Source organism: Alosa sapidissima, chromosome 1 (assembly GCF_018492685.1).
Source record: "Alosa sapidissima isolate fAloSap1 chromosome 1, fAloSap1.pri, whole genome shotgun sequence".
Lineage (NCBI taxonomy): Eukaryota > Metazoa > Chordata > Actinopteri > Clupeiformes > Clupeidae > Alosa > Alosa sapidissima.
The window spans coordinates 47,887,712-47,904,909 of NC_055957.1; the positions used below are offsets into that span (position 1 = coordinate 47,887,712).

The 17,198-nt window shown below is 43.3% G+C and overlaps 3 protein-coding genes across 6 annotated transcripts; all 3 read right to left on the minus strand.

Annotated features, from left to right (window-relative positions):
- Nucleotides 1–7: 7 nt before the first annotated feature.
- Nucleotides 8–2,919, minus strand: LOC121704831. Of its 3 annotated transcripts, none has more exons than XM_042085350.1 (5): nt 2,900–2,919; nt 2,294–2,389; nt 1,808–1,879; nt 1,624–1,700; nt 8–1,117 (listed from the first exon to the last, which is right to left on the minus strand). In XM_042085350.1, the coding sequence occupies exons 1-5, from the start codon at nt 2,900–2,902 to the stop codon at nt 67–69; spliced, it is 1,299 nt and encodes a 432-aa protein (XP_041941284.1). In that variant the 5' UTR covers nt 2,903–2,919; the 3' UTR covers nt 8–66. The 3 variants fall into 3 exon arrangements, with proteins under 3 accessions (XP_041941284.1, XP_041941294.1, XP_041941278.1); XM_042085360.1 differs by lacking the exon at nt 2,900–2,919 and adding an exon at nt 2,492–2,869; XM_042085344.1 differs by lacking the exon at nt 2,900–2,919 and having other exon boundaries at nt 2,294–2,869.
- A 4,198-nt stretch (nt 2,920–7,117) lies between these two features.
- Nucleotides 7,118–9,296, minus strand: ccr9a (chemokine (C-C motif) receptor 9a). 2 transcript variants are annotated; one of them, XM_042108628.1, is made up of 3 exons: nt 9,189–9,296; nt 8,962–9,030; nt 7,118–8,827 (listed from the first exon to the last, which is right to left on the minus strand). In XM_042108628.1, the coding sequence occupies exons 2-3, from the start codon at nt 8,998–9,000 to the stop codon at nt 7,751–7,753; spliced, it is 1,116 nt and encodes a 371-aa protein (XP_041964562.1). In that variant the 5' UTR covers nt 9,001–9,030; nt 9,189–9,296; the 3' UTR covers nt 7,118–7,750. The 2 variants fall into 2 exon arrangements, with proteins under 2 accessions (XP_041964562.1, XP_041964564.1); XM_042108630.1 differs by lacking the exon at nt 9,189–9,296 and having other exon boundaries at nt 8,962–9,179.
- Nucleotides 9,297–11,876: 2,580 nt separating this feature from the next.
- zgc:136930 (uncharacterized protein LOC563946 homolog) lies at nt 11,877–16,777 on the minus strand. The gene is made up of 9 exons (XM_042100708.1): nt 15,720–16,777; nt 15,232–15,292; nt 15,019–15,114; nt 14,718–14,897; nt 14,459–14,584; nt 13,404–13,624; nt 13,191–13,228; nt 12,284–12,325; nt 11,877–12,040 (listed from the first exon to the last, which is right to left on the minus strand). Exons 1-9 carry the CDS (start codon nt 16,388–16,390, stop codon nt 11,988–11,990), a joined length of 1,488 nt encoding a protein of 495 aa, XP_041956642.1. The 5' UTR covers nt 16,391–16,777; the 3' UTR covers nt 11,877–11,987.
- Nucleotides 16,778–17,198: the final 421 nt, after the last annotated feature.

Here is a 17,198-nt window from a genome sequence, read left to right on the forward strand (position 1 = left end):
TGGAGACTTCAAATAACATCCCCCATCACTTAAAATATTTAAAGCTCACATCATTACATTGATATATTAAACCTTACTTTTGTGTCCTTTTGTAAAACCAGTGCGACCCCTCTTTGATATTTCTTTCTTCGTAGCTTTTAAACGTTTGGTTTTATTGAGCGAAGTTGGTTTTGATGAGGTTGATGAGCCTGAAGAAAGGCCCGGCACAAGCTTTTCAGCTCTAAGTTCAGAGCATGAACTAGGCCTGTTCGAGGGACCAGCTTTGTGCTTGGAGCCCATCTTTGACTGCCGCTGTTTAGTTTGAACTCTTGACGTTGTCATCTTGTGGGTCATTGAAGCCTTGTCTGAAGTAGCCATGTCTGTGAAAACAGACACTGCAGACCTGCACTCTCCTCTTCCCGAGACCGCTAACCGGGGGTCACAAGGGTTCGGTTTCCTCTGACGCGAGCAGCACCTTGTGATGGGGACAGCCGTGGCGGGTCGTGATCGGCCTGTCCTGACCCGTTCTTTCAACACTGTGGCAGCTTGAAGCCTCTCCAGCTCGATTAAGCGTGAGACGATAGCAGAGACAGAGGCGTCCTGCGTGTACAAACCATGCCATGCTCTCTCCTCTTCCCCCTCGCCAGGGAGGGCCGACAGGCTCCGAGTCATATGCAACCACTTCAGAGGTCCTGGCAGAACCTCAGGATAAACCTGCTGGGCCTCTGCAGCCTCTCTGGTCAAGACGTCTGGATCCCTGTCAAAGGGCTCAGGTCTCAGGTCCATCTCAATAGGACTGGCCCAGCAGGAAAATGCGTTTCCCTTCTCTTGGTCAGAGATGTCGCTGTCGTTTGAGTGGTAGCCCATCAATTCCCTGCTGCTCTCATTAATGTCTGCACCCCAAAGGTCAGAAATGCTCGTCCATTCCCTTTTAACCCACCACCTGGTCTTGACCCACTGGCTGTTGGAGACCTGCATGGGTGTGATCCTCAGCAAATCAGCACTCTCGACTGCATTCTGCTGCCGTTGTCCTTGTGTCTGCTGATGGAGATTCCCACCAGTGATTAACTGTGGCTTCAGATGATCACGCAACCTCTGTGTCAGCATTCTTGGTCTTGTGCCGGAGAGCTCCTCTAGACTGATTTTATTGAAACAAAAACACAAAACACTTTTAGAATTAGAGAAGGGATCTAACAAGTCAATCAGCTAGTCTGCCTCTGCGCAGCATCACTCCTGGAGAAAATGTATTTAATTAGAGGGTCACTAATTAAGTGCTCAGTAGAATTATTTCCCCAGAATAAGTGGTTTTGTGTTGCACGGCCTTGGAAAGGTGCACAGAGTTCAAATACAGGTTACAAACTGGCAAGGTAGACAGCGCAGCCATCAGATGCTGTCAGAGAGGTGGTGTACATTTCTGATTTATTCACCACATGTAAAGGCCTTGACACAAAGAGCATACTATTGACATAGAAGAAGACTAAACTATTGTTGTCTCTAGACAGTGAAACCAGCAATAAAGTTACAGATGCATGTTACACAGGGAATTAATTAACACAAGCCTTATTCACACATTTAAATGAACCCTGAATGAGTGGGCTGTCACAGTTGCAAAGCTGCAGGACAGAGGAGTTGATGTGCACTTACACCAAGGGCGATTCTAGATTGCTACTGCAGCGATAGTCCTCCCTTTCCAGACTTCCATTGCAGTTGTGCACCTGGGCCTATGATGAAAATGTGTTTATTACAACTCCCTACAGATATGGTTGAACCTTTAAAGAAATGCATCTTCCTTCATCATTCAATCCTGGCAACAGCACAGATGTCCTACCAGATGGTTTGGTTTTCCTCTTGAGATGTCAAGTTCCTCAAGGCGATGTACTAACTGGGAAATGTAGTCATCCTAAAATCATGTTTAATGATAAATCAGAAATATCCAAATAAAACTCAATGAATGCAAAGACAGGGTAGCCCATACAAAGAATTCAAATAGCAGCTGTAGCCATTAACAAATCTGTTAAGACCCAAGTTCACAGGTAGGATACAATCTTCTATGACAATAAAACTGGTAGTCTGAGTCTAATAACCTAGCCTACATGAAAGTTAATTAGTAGCAGGTAGTTCTAACAAAGAATGATTAACTGATCTGTCCTGTTAGGTAGCCTGCACTTAAGATCTCGACAGTAAAATCTTAAGTAGGGCCTAAACATGATAATAATAACTATATATATATATATATATCACATGGTCTATATATAGGCTATTGTCAACATAATTTATTTAGACCTATTTGTTCAATATAAATGTTTCCACTCACATTACATTTGTGCAATCCATTGAGGTGCAGCGGAAGGGCACCTGTGTCTCCTGTTAAAGCTGATCTATGCATTCGGTAGAAAGTAGTTCTGTTCTCCTGCTGAACAAAATAAAATAACGTCAGTGTTGTGAAGCAGCCGTCTATGCTTGTTGTTCTGTAGCCTACTGAATGAGACTCGATCATCTTTCAAAGCATTACCAATAGACCCTCGCGTGCGTGATTACGCGCGTAATAACATAAAACCTCTCATGTTTCAGCTGCGTCGTTCAAGAAATGTTCAACTACTCTAATGAATCGGGTAATCAGGCGTAAAGTCAGCGAACGTAAACTATTCCACAGTTGTATCGACAACTGTGCACAATGAGAATTTGCTTGCAAACAACAGAAGCTACAAATTAACAGTCCAGGGGGAGTAGCGCGCCATAAAACCATGGTAACAGCCTTCCATTTCCCTGCAGCAGATATGGCAGCTGGAGCTTCACAAAATGTAGGCCTATTTGCTATGTAAAAGTCATATTTCTATAGTTAATTTATTTAAAGTGCGGAATGTTTTGTCAGTAGAATTTAGCACAGCAGCGTGCGTGTAGGATACTAAAAAGCCTTTACCATAGGTTTCGTCCACGGCTTTTGTGGCACGGTGGCAATTTGGGAACTTAACACTGGAGGGTGCTTTGACCATAGAAAAGTAGCCTAGGCTAGGCCTATGGCATGAAGGAATAGATATTCTGCCAAACAACCATACAAGCCTGCCACTCAGTGATTAGAACTCATAAGTGCGTCCATTTGTGTTGTGTTGAAATCGTAGGTGAATGTTCTTTCCATTTGATTTCAATTCAATTTAATTTAACTTATAGAGCGCCAAAACATTAGCCTACACATGTCTCATGGCGCTTTACAGTGTTAAAACATTTAAAGAGAGGGTCAGTTACAGGGCAGTAGGCTACGGTCTAAATGAAAGGTTAGTTAGGTTTAGAGACTAGAACATGGTGTTTAAAGCCACCTGCTGCCTATGTTACAAAGAGGTAGGATGGTTACATATCCAGTATGATAATGCTATTTAGTGTCAGAAAGTTCCCTACACTGGACTATTTGAACTTTCTGACGCTAAATAGGATTCATGCATTATCATACTGGATATGTAACCATCCCACTTTATAACTAGGGCTGTCAATCGATTAAAAAAATAATCTAATTAATTACATACTCTGTGATTAATTAATCTAAATTAATCGCATATATCATTTTTGCTTTGAAAGTATTTTAAATATTTAAATTCAAATGAATCATTGAATAATCAGCATTAGTAACATTAAAGTTCAAAAACTCTATCTATGAAAAAAATCTATGATATGACCTAATATGCTGAGGAAATTAAGTGCTTCAAATTCAAATAAATTCAAAATAAAGTGCTTCGGGAAGATTTTTTTTTTTTTTCACATACAAGGCATTTCAGGCCAAAGATATAACCTAGGGGACACAATGAAAATAAATTAACACTCCCCTCAATGTCAACACTTATTTCTTTGCGACTATAGAGTTGATGAACTCCGGTAATATGCAAATTCCTTGCTGCAGACATTGCAGAGGACTTTATTTTCAACACTTTATTTTTATCAACACCATCTGGCCGTTTTTTAAAAGTAAATGTTCCAATCAATGATCCAGACAGCACTTTTTCTTCTCTCTCCTTCATTTTACAGTCTAATTTTTACTGATTAGAACGGCTCGGGGGCAAAGGTCATACGGAATCGATTAATCTGCACTAAGTTTTTTAATCAGTTATTTTTTCTCAAATTAATTAATCGAAATTAATCAGTTATTTTGACACCCCTATTTATAACATACCTCAGGTGGCTTTAAACACCATGTTCTATTCATTTACTTATTTTCACAAACTCACTCAATGAAGATGATGCTTGTTTTTCTTTTCATTTGAGGGTTACAGAAGCTATTTAGACCAAGACTATTTAAGGTCCTCATTGACATTAAAATGTATTTCATCTGTGTTGATGAATGTTATGAGGCCTCTGTTAGGTGTGAATAGGCACAACTTGTCAACACATCAACCTCATCCTGTTTTGAAATTTGTGTGGTTTAACCTTGTTTGCAGGGACCCCTAAGCCATCCATGTCATGGAAAAAATAACCACAGCCAGAACTTTGAACATTTGTACGTATAACCAGACAGCAACCATTTAAAGGTGCAGCTAGGGATTTTGTCAATGCCCATATTGTCAATGTCAAGCCCATACAGTATATATATATATAATTATTTTTTTGTGATTAACTGTTTATTGAGTTATAAACACGGGTATATATATATATATTATATATCATATATTATATGATATATAATATATAAATGATATATAAAAGCATACATGTCTTCTTTTTCATGTAAAAAAGAAGGGTGAAACCAAAAGATAAAAAATGCAAAATGATAAAAAAAAAGATTTTTACAGAAAAAGAGAAAAAAAATAGAGCACTCAGCAACAACATATACTTTACACAACAAAGCAACTCATTGCTAGCCTGGCTCCGCCCTCCTACTACCGCTCAATTTTAATTTTCCTTCAGTACGCCGTCTGGGTTTGCGGTATATTTGCGGTTTTTCTCCCGGCCAATCTTTACCTGTCCAATCAGCGTGGCTGAGAACGATGATGATAAGATCATGTGAAGACGAAACCGAAACTTATTGCGATAAACAGAAATAGCAATGCCTGTTTAGGCGTAGTAGGAAGTAACGTTAGGGATCTCTGATCAATATGATTGGTAAGACTGGACCAATTATTTCAAAGTTAGTGCCCATCACGATGCAAGTGTTGCAAACGTTTCCCTATCGAGAACTGCCAGACTCTCTGTACAAATGAAATGTACGTACGAGAGTCTGGATATTTCCAGGCTAACTCACTGCACAGGGGGTATATGAAATCTTTGACCCTGCATATTAATGCCTCCCATTTATGTAGGGTTGATACCTTGGCCTTGTTCCCTTGTTTAGCCGAGCAGTTCCTGAGTTTTGACAGTTCCTCCACTACAACCGTCCATAGCTCTGCAATGTAAATAAGTAAAGTAAGTAAAGTAAAGTAAACCAGGTTTTTTGGCCAAGTATACTTGCATATACAAGGAATTGGGTCTCTGCATTTATCCCATCCGTGAATTAGTGAACACACAGAGCACACAGTGAGGTGAAGCACACACTAACCTGGAGCAGTGAACTGCCTTGCTACAGCGGCACTCAGGGAGCAGTGAGGGGTTAGGTGCCTTGCTCAAGGGCACTTCAGCCATTCCTACTGGCCGGGGATCGAACCGGCAACCCTTCAGTTCCAAGCCCGAAGCCCTAACCAGTAGGCCACAACTAAAATGTGCCGGGTAAGACATTACAAATGTTGCTAGAGCTAGGAGCCTGTTTCATTTGAAATCTTCTGTGTGGCGTTGCATATGCTCTATGTATAGTTTTGTAGTGGTTCAGTTGGTGAGCTACATTTTTGGTAAATTGAGATAAATTGAACCAAATTGTCTCCCAGTCTAGGTCCTGATTGAATGTGGAGAGTTCCCTATACCTCTATGGATAGACATTTGGCAGAATGATCTAATAAGGCATTGTAGATAAAAGAGACTCTGCATTTCAAGCAATTAGAAGGTTTTACCCATTCTAACATTGGATGGGATCTTGGTGGTCAGTCCCACTGTACCCTCTATACTGTATGCTCTGAGTGCAGAGTGTAACTGAAGAAAGACAAAATATGACGAAGCAGGTAAGTTGAATGAGTTTTGGAGATTCAGATATGAATATAGGTCATTATCATCATATAGATCACTGAATACATTTATGCCTTGAGAGGACCACAGTGGATTTTGAAATGGCTTGCCACCTGTCAAGAGTTTAAAGTTGTACCAGAGTGGTGTCTGTGCGCTGGTGGAGAGTTGAACATCCATGCATTTCCCTGCCTGTTTCCAGATATTCAAGTGCGTTCGAGTGCGTAATTATACAACCCAACCTTAAATTCTGGTTGACTCGACCAAGTCCAGCAAAAAGCAAATCCTATAATCTATGAGGTTTCACCAAAGCGTCCTCAATAGATCTCCAAGGTACTTTCGCCTCTGAGTCAATACAAACATGTAAAAGCCCATAACATTTTTTGTCACATTCAGCAATATGCCCATTCCATAAGTTCCATTCCAAAAAACAGCCTGACTAGCTTAAGGTGGTTTGCTTGTTGACCACCCCATAATGGTTGACCACCTGAAGATAGATAGATAGATAGACAGATACTTTATTGATCCCCAAGGGGATAAATAGATAGATACAAGGTAGGCCATGCCAGCTTATGTTGGTCATTCTAGCAAACCAGCATGACCATCTTACACCAACAATGTCAAGCTTGGTATCCTGGTCACCAGCATGACCATCTTACACCAGCTGTATCCCACATGACAGGCTAGTTCCCTCAATAGCCATTTTTTCCCCTTACTGTCAGTATTGGTCTAGCATACTGTAGATGCTATGCATATGAACAGATAGTCTTGTACAGTGCAATGATGAATTGCAATAGTGTGCGCCTGAAGGAAAGTGATAATATAGTGCCGTCTCTATGGTGAAAACGCAATGAACTCACATGGTCTCTGAGGACATGCGTCATTTACAACTGTTTTCAGACCACAGGTTATATTCCACTTTCTCTGTGACTCCAGTGGCTTTGTATCATGAAGGGGGGACAAACGTGTTATGTAACATCTGCTGTCAGGTATACTATGTAAGAGTTTGAAAAATTGAATGTGTAATACTGTAAATGGTAGCAAATGATTGCAGAAAGCAACAATGCAAGGTGGTATTATCAGTTTATTTATTTACATATTTTATTCAAAACATAAGCAAATGACCAGCAGCAAAGACATCATGACTAGCAGCAAATACATCATGACCAGCAGCAATACAGTTTCAGCTCCAAACGGATAAACAAAAATATTTACATATCTGTGACTGAGCACACAGCAGTGAGGCTGTTAGGAAGCCTTCAAAAGAGAACAGTTGTTTCTGGAATGGTTCTACCTCAACAAAATTACAGTAACACAGCACTCTTAATGCTAAAAGAGAGATGTGAGATGCCTGAAGATATGTACAGATCACATTTCTTTAGAACAAGTTCACCCAAAAGTGGGCTCAGTACACATGGATCCATCAGATGGTCCACTACCACCATAATAGCTTCAGAACAACTCTTGTCTGTTTTTTAACCATGGATTTGGCATGCTCCATGCAGTTTGCCACCCTGTAGGTATGGACAGACTTCTAACAGACCTCAGACTTTGTCTATCAAACAATAGCTCCCGTTTATCAACACATATGAAGTTACACTGTCAGTGACAATGCTTTCTTTCCCTTGCTCGAGAGCATCTGAGTCTGACCTGTTTACAATGAAATCAGTTCTCTACTGACATAGTTGCGTGGATGGTGTCACAGCGAAAGAGCCTGGGTGGTATCTGTGTCAGACATGACGGAGGCCCGGAATGGAGTGCCATAGAGCTTGCTGAGTTTGCTCTTGGGTGACACGCATCCATAGTACTGCATTATCTTCAGCAAGTCCCTACGGAAGCGCACACCAATGAAGACGTACAAGAAGGGGTTGAGGCAGCAGTGAGTGTAGGCCAGGCCTTTCATGATTTGAGCGGCAATGTCAAAGTTTTGAGATACGTCACAGCTTGTGATTGTGATGTTAGCTGCCTGCGTGGCTTCCACTATCAGCATGGCATTGTAAGGGAGCTGAGAGAGAACAAAAACTGCAACCACTGCCAAGATGACACGGAGGGCCTTGTGTTTCTCGAAGTTCCGCGTCTTCATTAAGGTGAGAATGATGCAACTGTAGCAGAAGAACATTACCACCAGAGGCACGCAAAAGCCCATGAAGATCTGGAGAACCAGGACCATTATTTTGGTACGGTTGTGGTCATTGCCCCAGTAGACCAAGGTGCAAAACTTCCAGCTTGAATCCTCCGGGTTGTCCTTTGTGCCAGCAAATATGAACTCTGGTACAGCCAGGAACACGGCGAGCAGCCAGACAATCAAACAGACTACCTTACTGCAGAGGAGCCTCGTGGTCTTGGAGTTCTGTGCTTTGGTGGTCTGGACGATGACTATGTAGCGGTCAACACTGATGCAGGTGAGCAGTAGCATGCTGCTGAAGAAGTTGATCTTGTAGCAGGCCGAAGTGATCTTGCACAGTAGTGAACCGAAGTTCCACCCTTGCAGTGCATCCAATGCCCAGAGAGGTAGAGTCATCAGGAACATCAAGTCAGCAATGGCCAGGTTCATGAGATACACATCTGTCATGGTCTTCTTGCGGGACTTGAAATGCACATAGATCCAGAGCACCAGCAAGTTACCAACTACTCCCAGGAAGACAATGACCGCATATAGAGGGGGTTCGTAGTATTTACGAAACTCCCTAACAGAACTCTTGTCACAGGAGCTGAAGTCTGAGTAGTCATCTGTTCCTGTTGAGTAGTCATCTGTTATTGTTAAGTAGTCATCACCCTGTTAGAAAAGAATGCAGGATTTTGTGAGTTTTTCACATTTTTGATATATAAAACATAAGGAGTGTAAAATGAGTATAAACACATATATATATCAATATATTTTTGTCTGCATGTCATATGTCTTTTGCATACCTTTGGTGTTTCCATCGGAGTTGTTAAAAAATCATCCATTCTTGGCACCTTTCCTTTTTCCTTTATTTCCTGTAAAGATAGCAGATGACAGTCAGTACAATTTTAAAACGAAATATCTGTTTGCACACAGAAAAATACAGTTCCTCACTACATAGATACAGAACAATAGCACAATAGCATTCAAAGTCAGTGTGAGGTAAGTCAGTGTCGAGCGACCGTTAACTTACCTACTACCGCACAGGCAGGATGTCTGTGAAGACTACAGGATTCGTCGAGAGAACTGAACCGCAGAATGCTGTCTGGCAACTGTCTGTTAAACAGAGCTTTTAAGGGTTCGTTGTAACCACAGTGACGTGGAAGATGATGTCATGTTTTTTGTCACTGCCACTGCTTGATAACTCATAACAGTATTAGGACCCAACATAGTGTGCCAATGTGAGGGGCTCATTTAAATGGGATATTCTGTAGCAGGTTTTGTTTTTTAAAGAAAGGATCGGAATATAGTGTTGTAGCCGTTTAAAAGTGGGATTCATGGTGGTGGGAAATTCACATAATCTCTGCCAAATTGCATTTCCTTTGAACAGTCAAAGAGCTGTTAATTAAAACCATACTCTTTATGATCATAATTGTGAACATTCAGTTATAGTTGTCTCTGTAAGTCTTCCTTTCACTGGATAATCACTGTTGGTGTCGGCCTTTCGAACAGGTCATGCACTAAAACCACAGCAGATACAAAATCCCCATCCACATTTTCAATGGTAGTTTCTGTGTTGTGTGTTTCACACAGAGAGAAGAGGGAAGTATGGGCAGCCTACTCAACTTCAGATTGAGATACATTTGTTTTTGTGGTGTGATTGCACATGGAGGTGTTGTTTACAGTTGGAATGGAAAGTTCATGAAAATGAGTATAACAGCCAATGACTGCACTTACCAAACTTACCAAACACAGGGCATAGCTAAGAGACTAAGGCTTTGTGATCAAGACTGAGGAGTAATTCAGTTCGTGGCACAGTGGCAAATGTAGAAATTCACAATTTGTCTCTCAAAAATATTGTTAACTTATTCTGACTACCATGAGGCTCCTTGACTTTGTTAACACAGGGCATTTGAACACACAAAACACATTTTGATCATTTTTGCCAGCCCCCACTGGAACCTTTTCCCAATAGAGTCTTCCCCTTTCTGACTTGCATGAGCTCAGGTCAGTGAGGAATGGAGGCCATAGCAAATGGAAGTACAAAACTGCTTATATCCAATAGAACACAAGTTGATACAAAAGTCTATCACAACATTAGATGATAATATGTGTGTTACTATGGATTTCTAACAAGTTATAATGCAGCGGCCATTTTTGACCGCAAACACAAAACTAGTAAACATAAAATGAACACAACAGGAGGGTTAACATTATAATTGGCTTGTTTGTCCATCCTGTCAGTGTTGTTTAAACTGTATGTTAAACACACTTCATAAATAGGCATTATAAAAACACTCGCATTACAAATACACACACATGGGCAAATCAGAGTGAGAGGGTCACAGCCACATGTGAGACCACATGCAAAAAAAAGAACTAGAGAGAAAAAAATGTGTTCAGCTACACGTGGAACGCACATGTCAGTACACACATCTGTGGTCACCTCACACACACCAATGGGAACAAACACCTCTGCAGTGTGTCCTTACTGCTTAGTTGTGTTTTTATATTATATACTTTAATTACTCTTTCTGCTGTTAAAGAATGTGTTTGTGTTGTATGTATGGTCATTTGCGCGGTTGTCTGATGTTTCACATGTAGTCCAATGTTTACTTGGTTTCAATCAGTGCAAAAAAAAATCGAAAGCTCTGAACAAGCGGGGACACCCTGATCTTGCGTGCTGTGGCAGTTGAAAACAGTGTGCTTGCGTGCCAAAGCTCACCACAAGCAGCAAGAGGTGATGCTGCTATAGGCGAGAGTTTTTGCGCGGGTCTTTGCCTCTCAGCCAATAGAGTTGCTTGAGAACATTGTGCGGTGTACTTTTCTTGAGGGGTGGCGAGTGTAAGGGGTTGCATGACAAGCTCTAACCACAACAGAGGCTATTTTAAGGAAGTTCCAACAAGTGCTGCATGTATACACTCACCCCCCTGCCCATCTCTCTGTTGTACTCACAGTACACTCACAGTAATCACAGCACAAGTGCCCAGATAGCCTGATAGACTCCAGTATCTCAGAGTGCAGTGCAGTGCAGTGCAATGGTTTGTGGAATCTAACAAGTCCTTCTAAGTTGCATTCCATGTTTTTCATTGTCTATCTTACCTACTGTAGTTAGTTGTTGTCACTGGCAAATTCCTCAACAACAAGCATCAAAACAAGTGTGTAAAACAGAAGTTTCAATAACTTCCCCTGTCTCACACGCAACCAGACACAAGATAAAAAAAGATACAAAAAACACACGTCATTGTGACACCATTTTGAGACAAAAACAATGTGAGCGTGACACACGAGACCAGTGAAGCATGATGCATATTTAAAGAAGAAGCCAGGCATGTGTTTACATGGGAAATGATGGCCACATGACTGGCAGAGCAGCACCTGTTTTCTTCCTCTGGTTTCAATACAGTATCTTAGAATCTGAGACTAAGAGATAGCTCAGCACTACCTCTCAGCCAGATGTAGATAAAGGCCTGCACCGAAAATGAACTGTTGAATGAATATTCCCATAGATTTGTCTGCCATGTTTTTGTTTAGAGTACTGACACAAATGATTGGCTACGTATTTACAGTGTCATCTAACGTGACATCAGTGCTTACCTTGAACACATTTCACAACATATACGTGCATGAAACGTGTGTGCCATGTTGCTGTCAGCTGAAGCACACATACCATCACATCACATCACATCACATCACATGTGAAAGACAAAGACACACCGGGGGGCATCAGGATGGAGTGTTTATTGGACAAGAGTGCAGAGTGGGATGAGCACAGACATCACTTAACAGCCATCACACACTCATGGTATGTGTGTGCTCATCACTGGGAGGATCAAGAGGATTCTGATCCGTCAGCATCAGAGATGACCGATGTCTCCACGTGTTCTGTGGATGAAAAGGGCACGGAGAGACCAAATTAGTTCTAAGAGTCCTACATGTCCTATGCAAGAATGTGATATAAATATATGTACATGGGTAAACTGCGGTCTAGATCCTCCCAGGAGGAGTGTGTTAGTAAAATATGTAATTGGAGTGTGTATGCAGGACGCAGAAGGGTATTTTTTTTCAGTCATGTATGTGTGTGATGCTGGTGCATTGTGGGTAAAGAGGCTAAAGCGTTTGCCTCACCTGTGATGATCTGTTTCACCTCTATGGTGCCGCCACTTTCAGCTGAAAAAGGAAAAAACAAACAGCAGATAATCAGAGACATGCATCTGATGTGCGCCACGCTCCGCCTGTCTGATAAGTCCCACTTGCCTGATCCTGAGCCGCATCTATCTGATAACAAGGTCCCACTTGCCTGAAAGAGTGACCCTATAGGGCCGTTCCGCAGGGGGGGAGGAGATGGGGGAGTCCTGAGGGGTGCTGGTGTGGGCCATGGCGCTCTCTGCGAGACGAGAAAGCGCAGGTGAGACAGGGCTCCACCCTTGACACCACCACAGGACTCTCCCACCCACCCCTGCCCCATTGGATGTGGGCTCCTCCAGGCAGTGCAGAAAGGGGGGCGTGGATTGGGAGAGAGGAGACGCGCTTAAACAGCGCTTGGAGGAGTGCTCACCAGCTGCTGATGTTTGATGGATTCCTCATGCTAAGACTTGATCTAAAGTGCTACAGGGTTCCCCTCATAAATGCCCTCACAGTGGCACAGCCAGGTGCTCCCTGCACACACTCTGGCTTAGACAGAGAACATGGCTCTGAGGTAACTGTGAAATTCTTGGCCAAAATGCATGTAAACTTACTTACCTGATCCTGGGAGAGGAAAATGGATAAACTCCAAACTCACTCTACCAAGGGCCTACATTACAAATCTGACAGCAAAGATGCTACATGTCTCTGAAACCAAACTTGTTTGTAGGTGGTAATAGAGGCCTGTTTCTATTTGCAATGTGGTTACCTCTCCATGTGACTGAGGAATTTCCCTAAAACCACCATGACCAATCTAGCCTTCTGAGGCCTGCACCTTTTAATCATTCCTGTGAATTAGAGACGTCACTCCTACGCACACTATCACGAGAGGGCCTTTTGCCATGCTTACCTGTGAAAGTATAGGATGCTTCAGTGAACTCCGGTAACCTGAAACAGATATGGACAGAGAGCTTTTTATATTCAAGCCATCAGCAGTAGTCAGGATTATCGGTACAATGAATAACGAGGGTAAATATAGTGGTAATATGAGTGTTGGTAGAGGCAAGGAATTGTAAATATGCAATCCTTTTTGATTTACTCTATTTGTTTTCTTCAAACTCACTTGAAGTCGTCTCCGTCCAGCAAGTTGCGGTATGTTGATATCTCAACATCCAAGGCTAGCTTGACATCCAGCAGTTCCTGGTAGGCCAGGATCTGCTTGTGGAGGTCTGCCTTTGCTGATTCGATGGCAGCGGTGAGGCTAGCGATCTGAGCCTGGGACTCAGAGACACCCACACTGACCTGGGCTTGGGCCTCTGCTATGCTTTGCTCCAGAGACATGTTCTGCAGGAAACAGGCCCAAAGGTAGAGAGGATTACAAGCATTAGGACAGTAAAGTACAATGTGATGGAAAAGATTATATATGTCATCATCAAACTATGCCAGGAATCATCAAGCAACTTCTCGTATAATCAACCTCTACACTGCTGACAGGGCTGACAGTTGCAGGTCGATTAGAAACTTTATGACCAATATCTGTGCAGTCGTATCTATGCCAGTGTCGCTGTTTAACCCTGATATTCACATGAACTGAGGGGAACTGTGCGATGGTTTACTCTGGGGAAAGTTTTTTCTCAGCCCTTGAGCAGAGAGGCATAATTCTGTGCATAGAAAACCACTTCCTGTGTCTTGGTACAGTGATTTGTTGTGAAGCTGTTAACTGATCGGTGGGAACTGGTGCTGATTCAAGCACGTCCTCGACACAGGTGACACCGTGACAGACAGTGGTTACTAGAGCTGGTTTAGTTTAGTCTGGACTTTTAGTTTTGCTTTCATCCTATCAAAATCCCCTAAAATCCCTAAAGTCTTTATCTTATGCTAGTCTAGGCCACAATGTTTTCTGAAGAACTCCTTCAGTTTTATTTTATTTTGAGATCATATTATCATAATTGGGTCCACCGGTAAACTTCGGGAATTTTATTCACAATGGCCATTTTCTTACAACTAATGACTACAGAGGTTAAATCAAACATAGGAAACCATGCGCAATAAAAAATAAAAGTCTGGATGATTGGTAACAGCATATATTACATGAAACAACACATGAACCTGCATGAAGTTCCAGCCAATGAGCAGTGTTTACAGCATGTTGATGTGTTGTAGTGGCAGGGTGCTTACCACAGAAACCAGGCTCTGCAGCTCAAGACTCAGAGCCTGCAGCTCTTTTCTGGCCGATGTTATCTCCACCTTAGCTGAGGAGATGGCTTCTGAACTCTTGGCCGTTTGTGTCTGGATCTCTTCCATCTACAGGGCAAATCATCAGAGTGGGCATGGAGATTTAACTCAGGTCGCAACACAGAGAAAGACACCATTCATTTTAAATGTAAGTGGGAGTGAGCCATTAAAATGAATGGGGGAGAGAGAGGGGGGGGGTTACCTTGAGTTTGTAATAGGCGTCGGCCTCCTCTCTGTGCTGCTGTACGGACTTCTCGTACTCCATCCTCATGCTGTTGAGGGCAGTTGCGATGTCGAAGGACTTGACCGTGTCCACCTCGATCATAGAAACAGAAGTGTCCATGGCAGTTGTGCCGAGTTTGGTCTGCAGAGAAGACAGCTCCTGAGGACCAGGCACAAGGACAGGCAGAGTTAGGAGAAAGCCCAAGCACCGATATTGGAGAGAGATAGAGATGAAGATAATGCTTTGAATCTATCGCTGGTGTTGCTGAAACCCTTCTCACCTCCTCTTGGGTCTTAGAGATGAATTCCTGTTCACTTTTCAGACTACTGTATTTGGCATCCAAATCAATTCGGATTTCTGACGCCATTTCAATGTCCTGCCAAGACAATCAATTAGAATTCAACTAATCAATTAATCAACAAATCAATAGGTGTATATTCATTTGAAATATTTCCATGACTTCATCCTAGGTGACCTTGTTCTTTCTCCCCACCTTTTTCATTGAAGCGATGTCAGACTCAAGTTGGAACTTCACACCCTGTTCAAAATCATACCTGTGCAAAACACAGATGAGCATGCACAAGCAGGTGCATTCTTGAATTTCAATACACTTTTTTCTTACTAGTGCCAGCCAACTATAAAAATTGGTGAACAGACTTTTTTACATTTACATTTACTTATTTAGGAGACGCTTTTATCCAAAGCGACTTACAAAATGAGTAATAAAATTCAAGCTACAATGCAGAGGAGCCCTAAGGTAAGAAGAATATTCCTATGCAGAGGGGACCTTAAGTAACAATGAATGCTACTTTTTTATTACATTAACACAATCCTCACCTCATTGTAATCAGCAATGAATCAAATCTTCAGAATTTGACAGAATCAAATTCTGTATCTTGTACGAGGCTTTTGAATGTGAGGCATGTCGTCACAGTGAAATCGCAGTTTGTGTAGTAAGTGGGAGAGGCGAGATTCACTCACTTGGCCTTGAGTTCATGGGCAGCACCACGAACGTTGTCCAGCTCAACCTCCAGCTTGACGGTGTCGAGGGAGAGGGTCTCCAGCGTGTTGCGGTACTCGCTCAGCTGGGCCTCGTACTCCACGGTGGAGGCGGCGGAGGACTCGGGGGACATGTCCGCGCCGCCAGTCAGCTGGGAAAGTTTGGCCTCCAGGGCGGCGTTCTCCTGCTGCAGCCCCCGCACCTTGGCCATATAGGAGGTGAAGCGGTCATTCAGGCTAGCCAGCGTGTGCTTCTCGGCCGCCCGGGAGAGCACAGCAGGCAGGGCGGGGCCGGCACCGGACCCAGCGGCCAGGGCGACGCCGGCACTGAGGCCTCCCGATGCCATGGTGCGGCCCATGGCAAAGGCCGGGCTGGCAACCAGCGCCCCTGCGCCACCCCCACCCCCCAGGGCAAGCCCAGCTCCACCACCACCACCCCCCAGGGCAAGCCCAGCTCCAGCACCACCACCAAAGCCCAGCCCCATCCCGAATCCTACCCCAGACCCAGCTCCCCCACCCAGGCCTCCTCCGAGACCCAGCCCCATACCCAAGCCAGCACCTCCGCCAAGCCCTAAGCCCAGTCGGCCACCCCCGGCTCCCCCAAAGCCCAGGCCTGACAGCCGCGAGGAGGATAAAGACAGAGACATGGTCATGGCTGATAGTCTGTGATCACAGCAGGAGACGAAGAGAGCACACAGCGGATTGAAGACGAGATCACAGACTGAAGCCTCCCGCTTATATAGACAGTTGGGTAAGGACAGGACAGAGAGAGAAACAAGGGTGTGTCACAGAGAGATAGAGAGAGAGGGGGGGAGAGAGAGAGAGAGAGAGAGATGGGCTGGGGCTTGCCTGCCTCTCTAGCTGTACCCCTGCTCCATCCCTTTCTCCTTGCCTTCCCTGGAGCCCCTCCTGGCTGACCTCCAGGGCACCGACTCTTATCAGTTTTATGGGCTTCTCATTGTGACAGCTTGTTGGAGCTCAGATTGGTATGCAGTACCCACGCTAAAAAGCACTCCTTATGGGGAGTTCTGCCCCTACATTCTTGTACTATCACCTTAATAAAGTTACAAGGATACATGGAGGTTTATTTGTCACATACATAGCAATACTAACGTAAAGCATGAAGTGAAATTTCGTTTGGTGTTCAGCTTTTTCTGTGCAAATGTGAAGACAGAAAGATCAAGAAATATTTTTAATAAATAGCAAGAGAGAGTATAAAGTGCAGTGTGTGTACAATCCATGTGCAAGTGTGTAAAAAAAATTGTAAGTGCAGTTTATATAGTCTTGTGTGTTCAGGATACGGATTGCTTGAGGAAAAAAGCTCCTGCTTAGTCTCTCTATTCTGGTCTTAGCAGCAGAGACGCTTGCCTGACCTCAGTATTTTGAAAAGTCCATAGTCAGGATGTGAGGAGTCCTTCACAATACTTTGGGCCCTGGTACGTAGTCTTTTCTTGTAGGTTA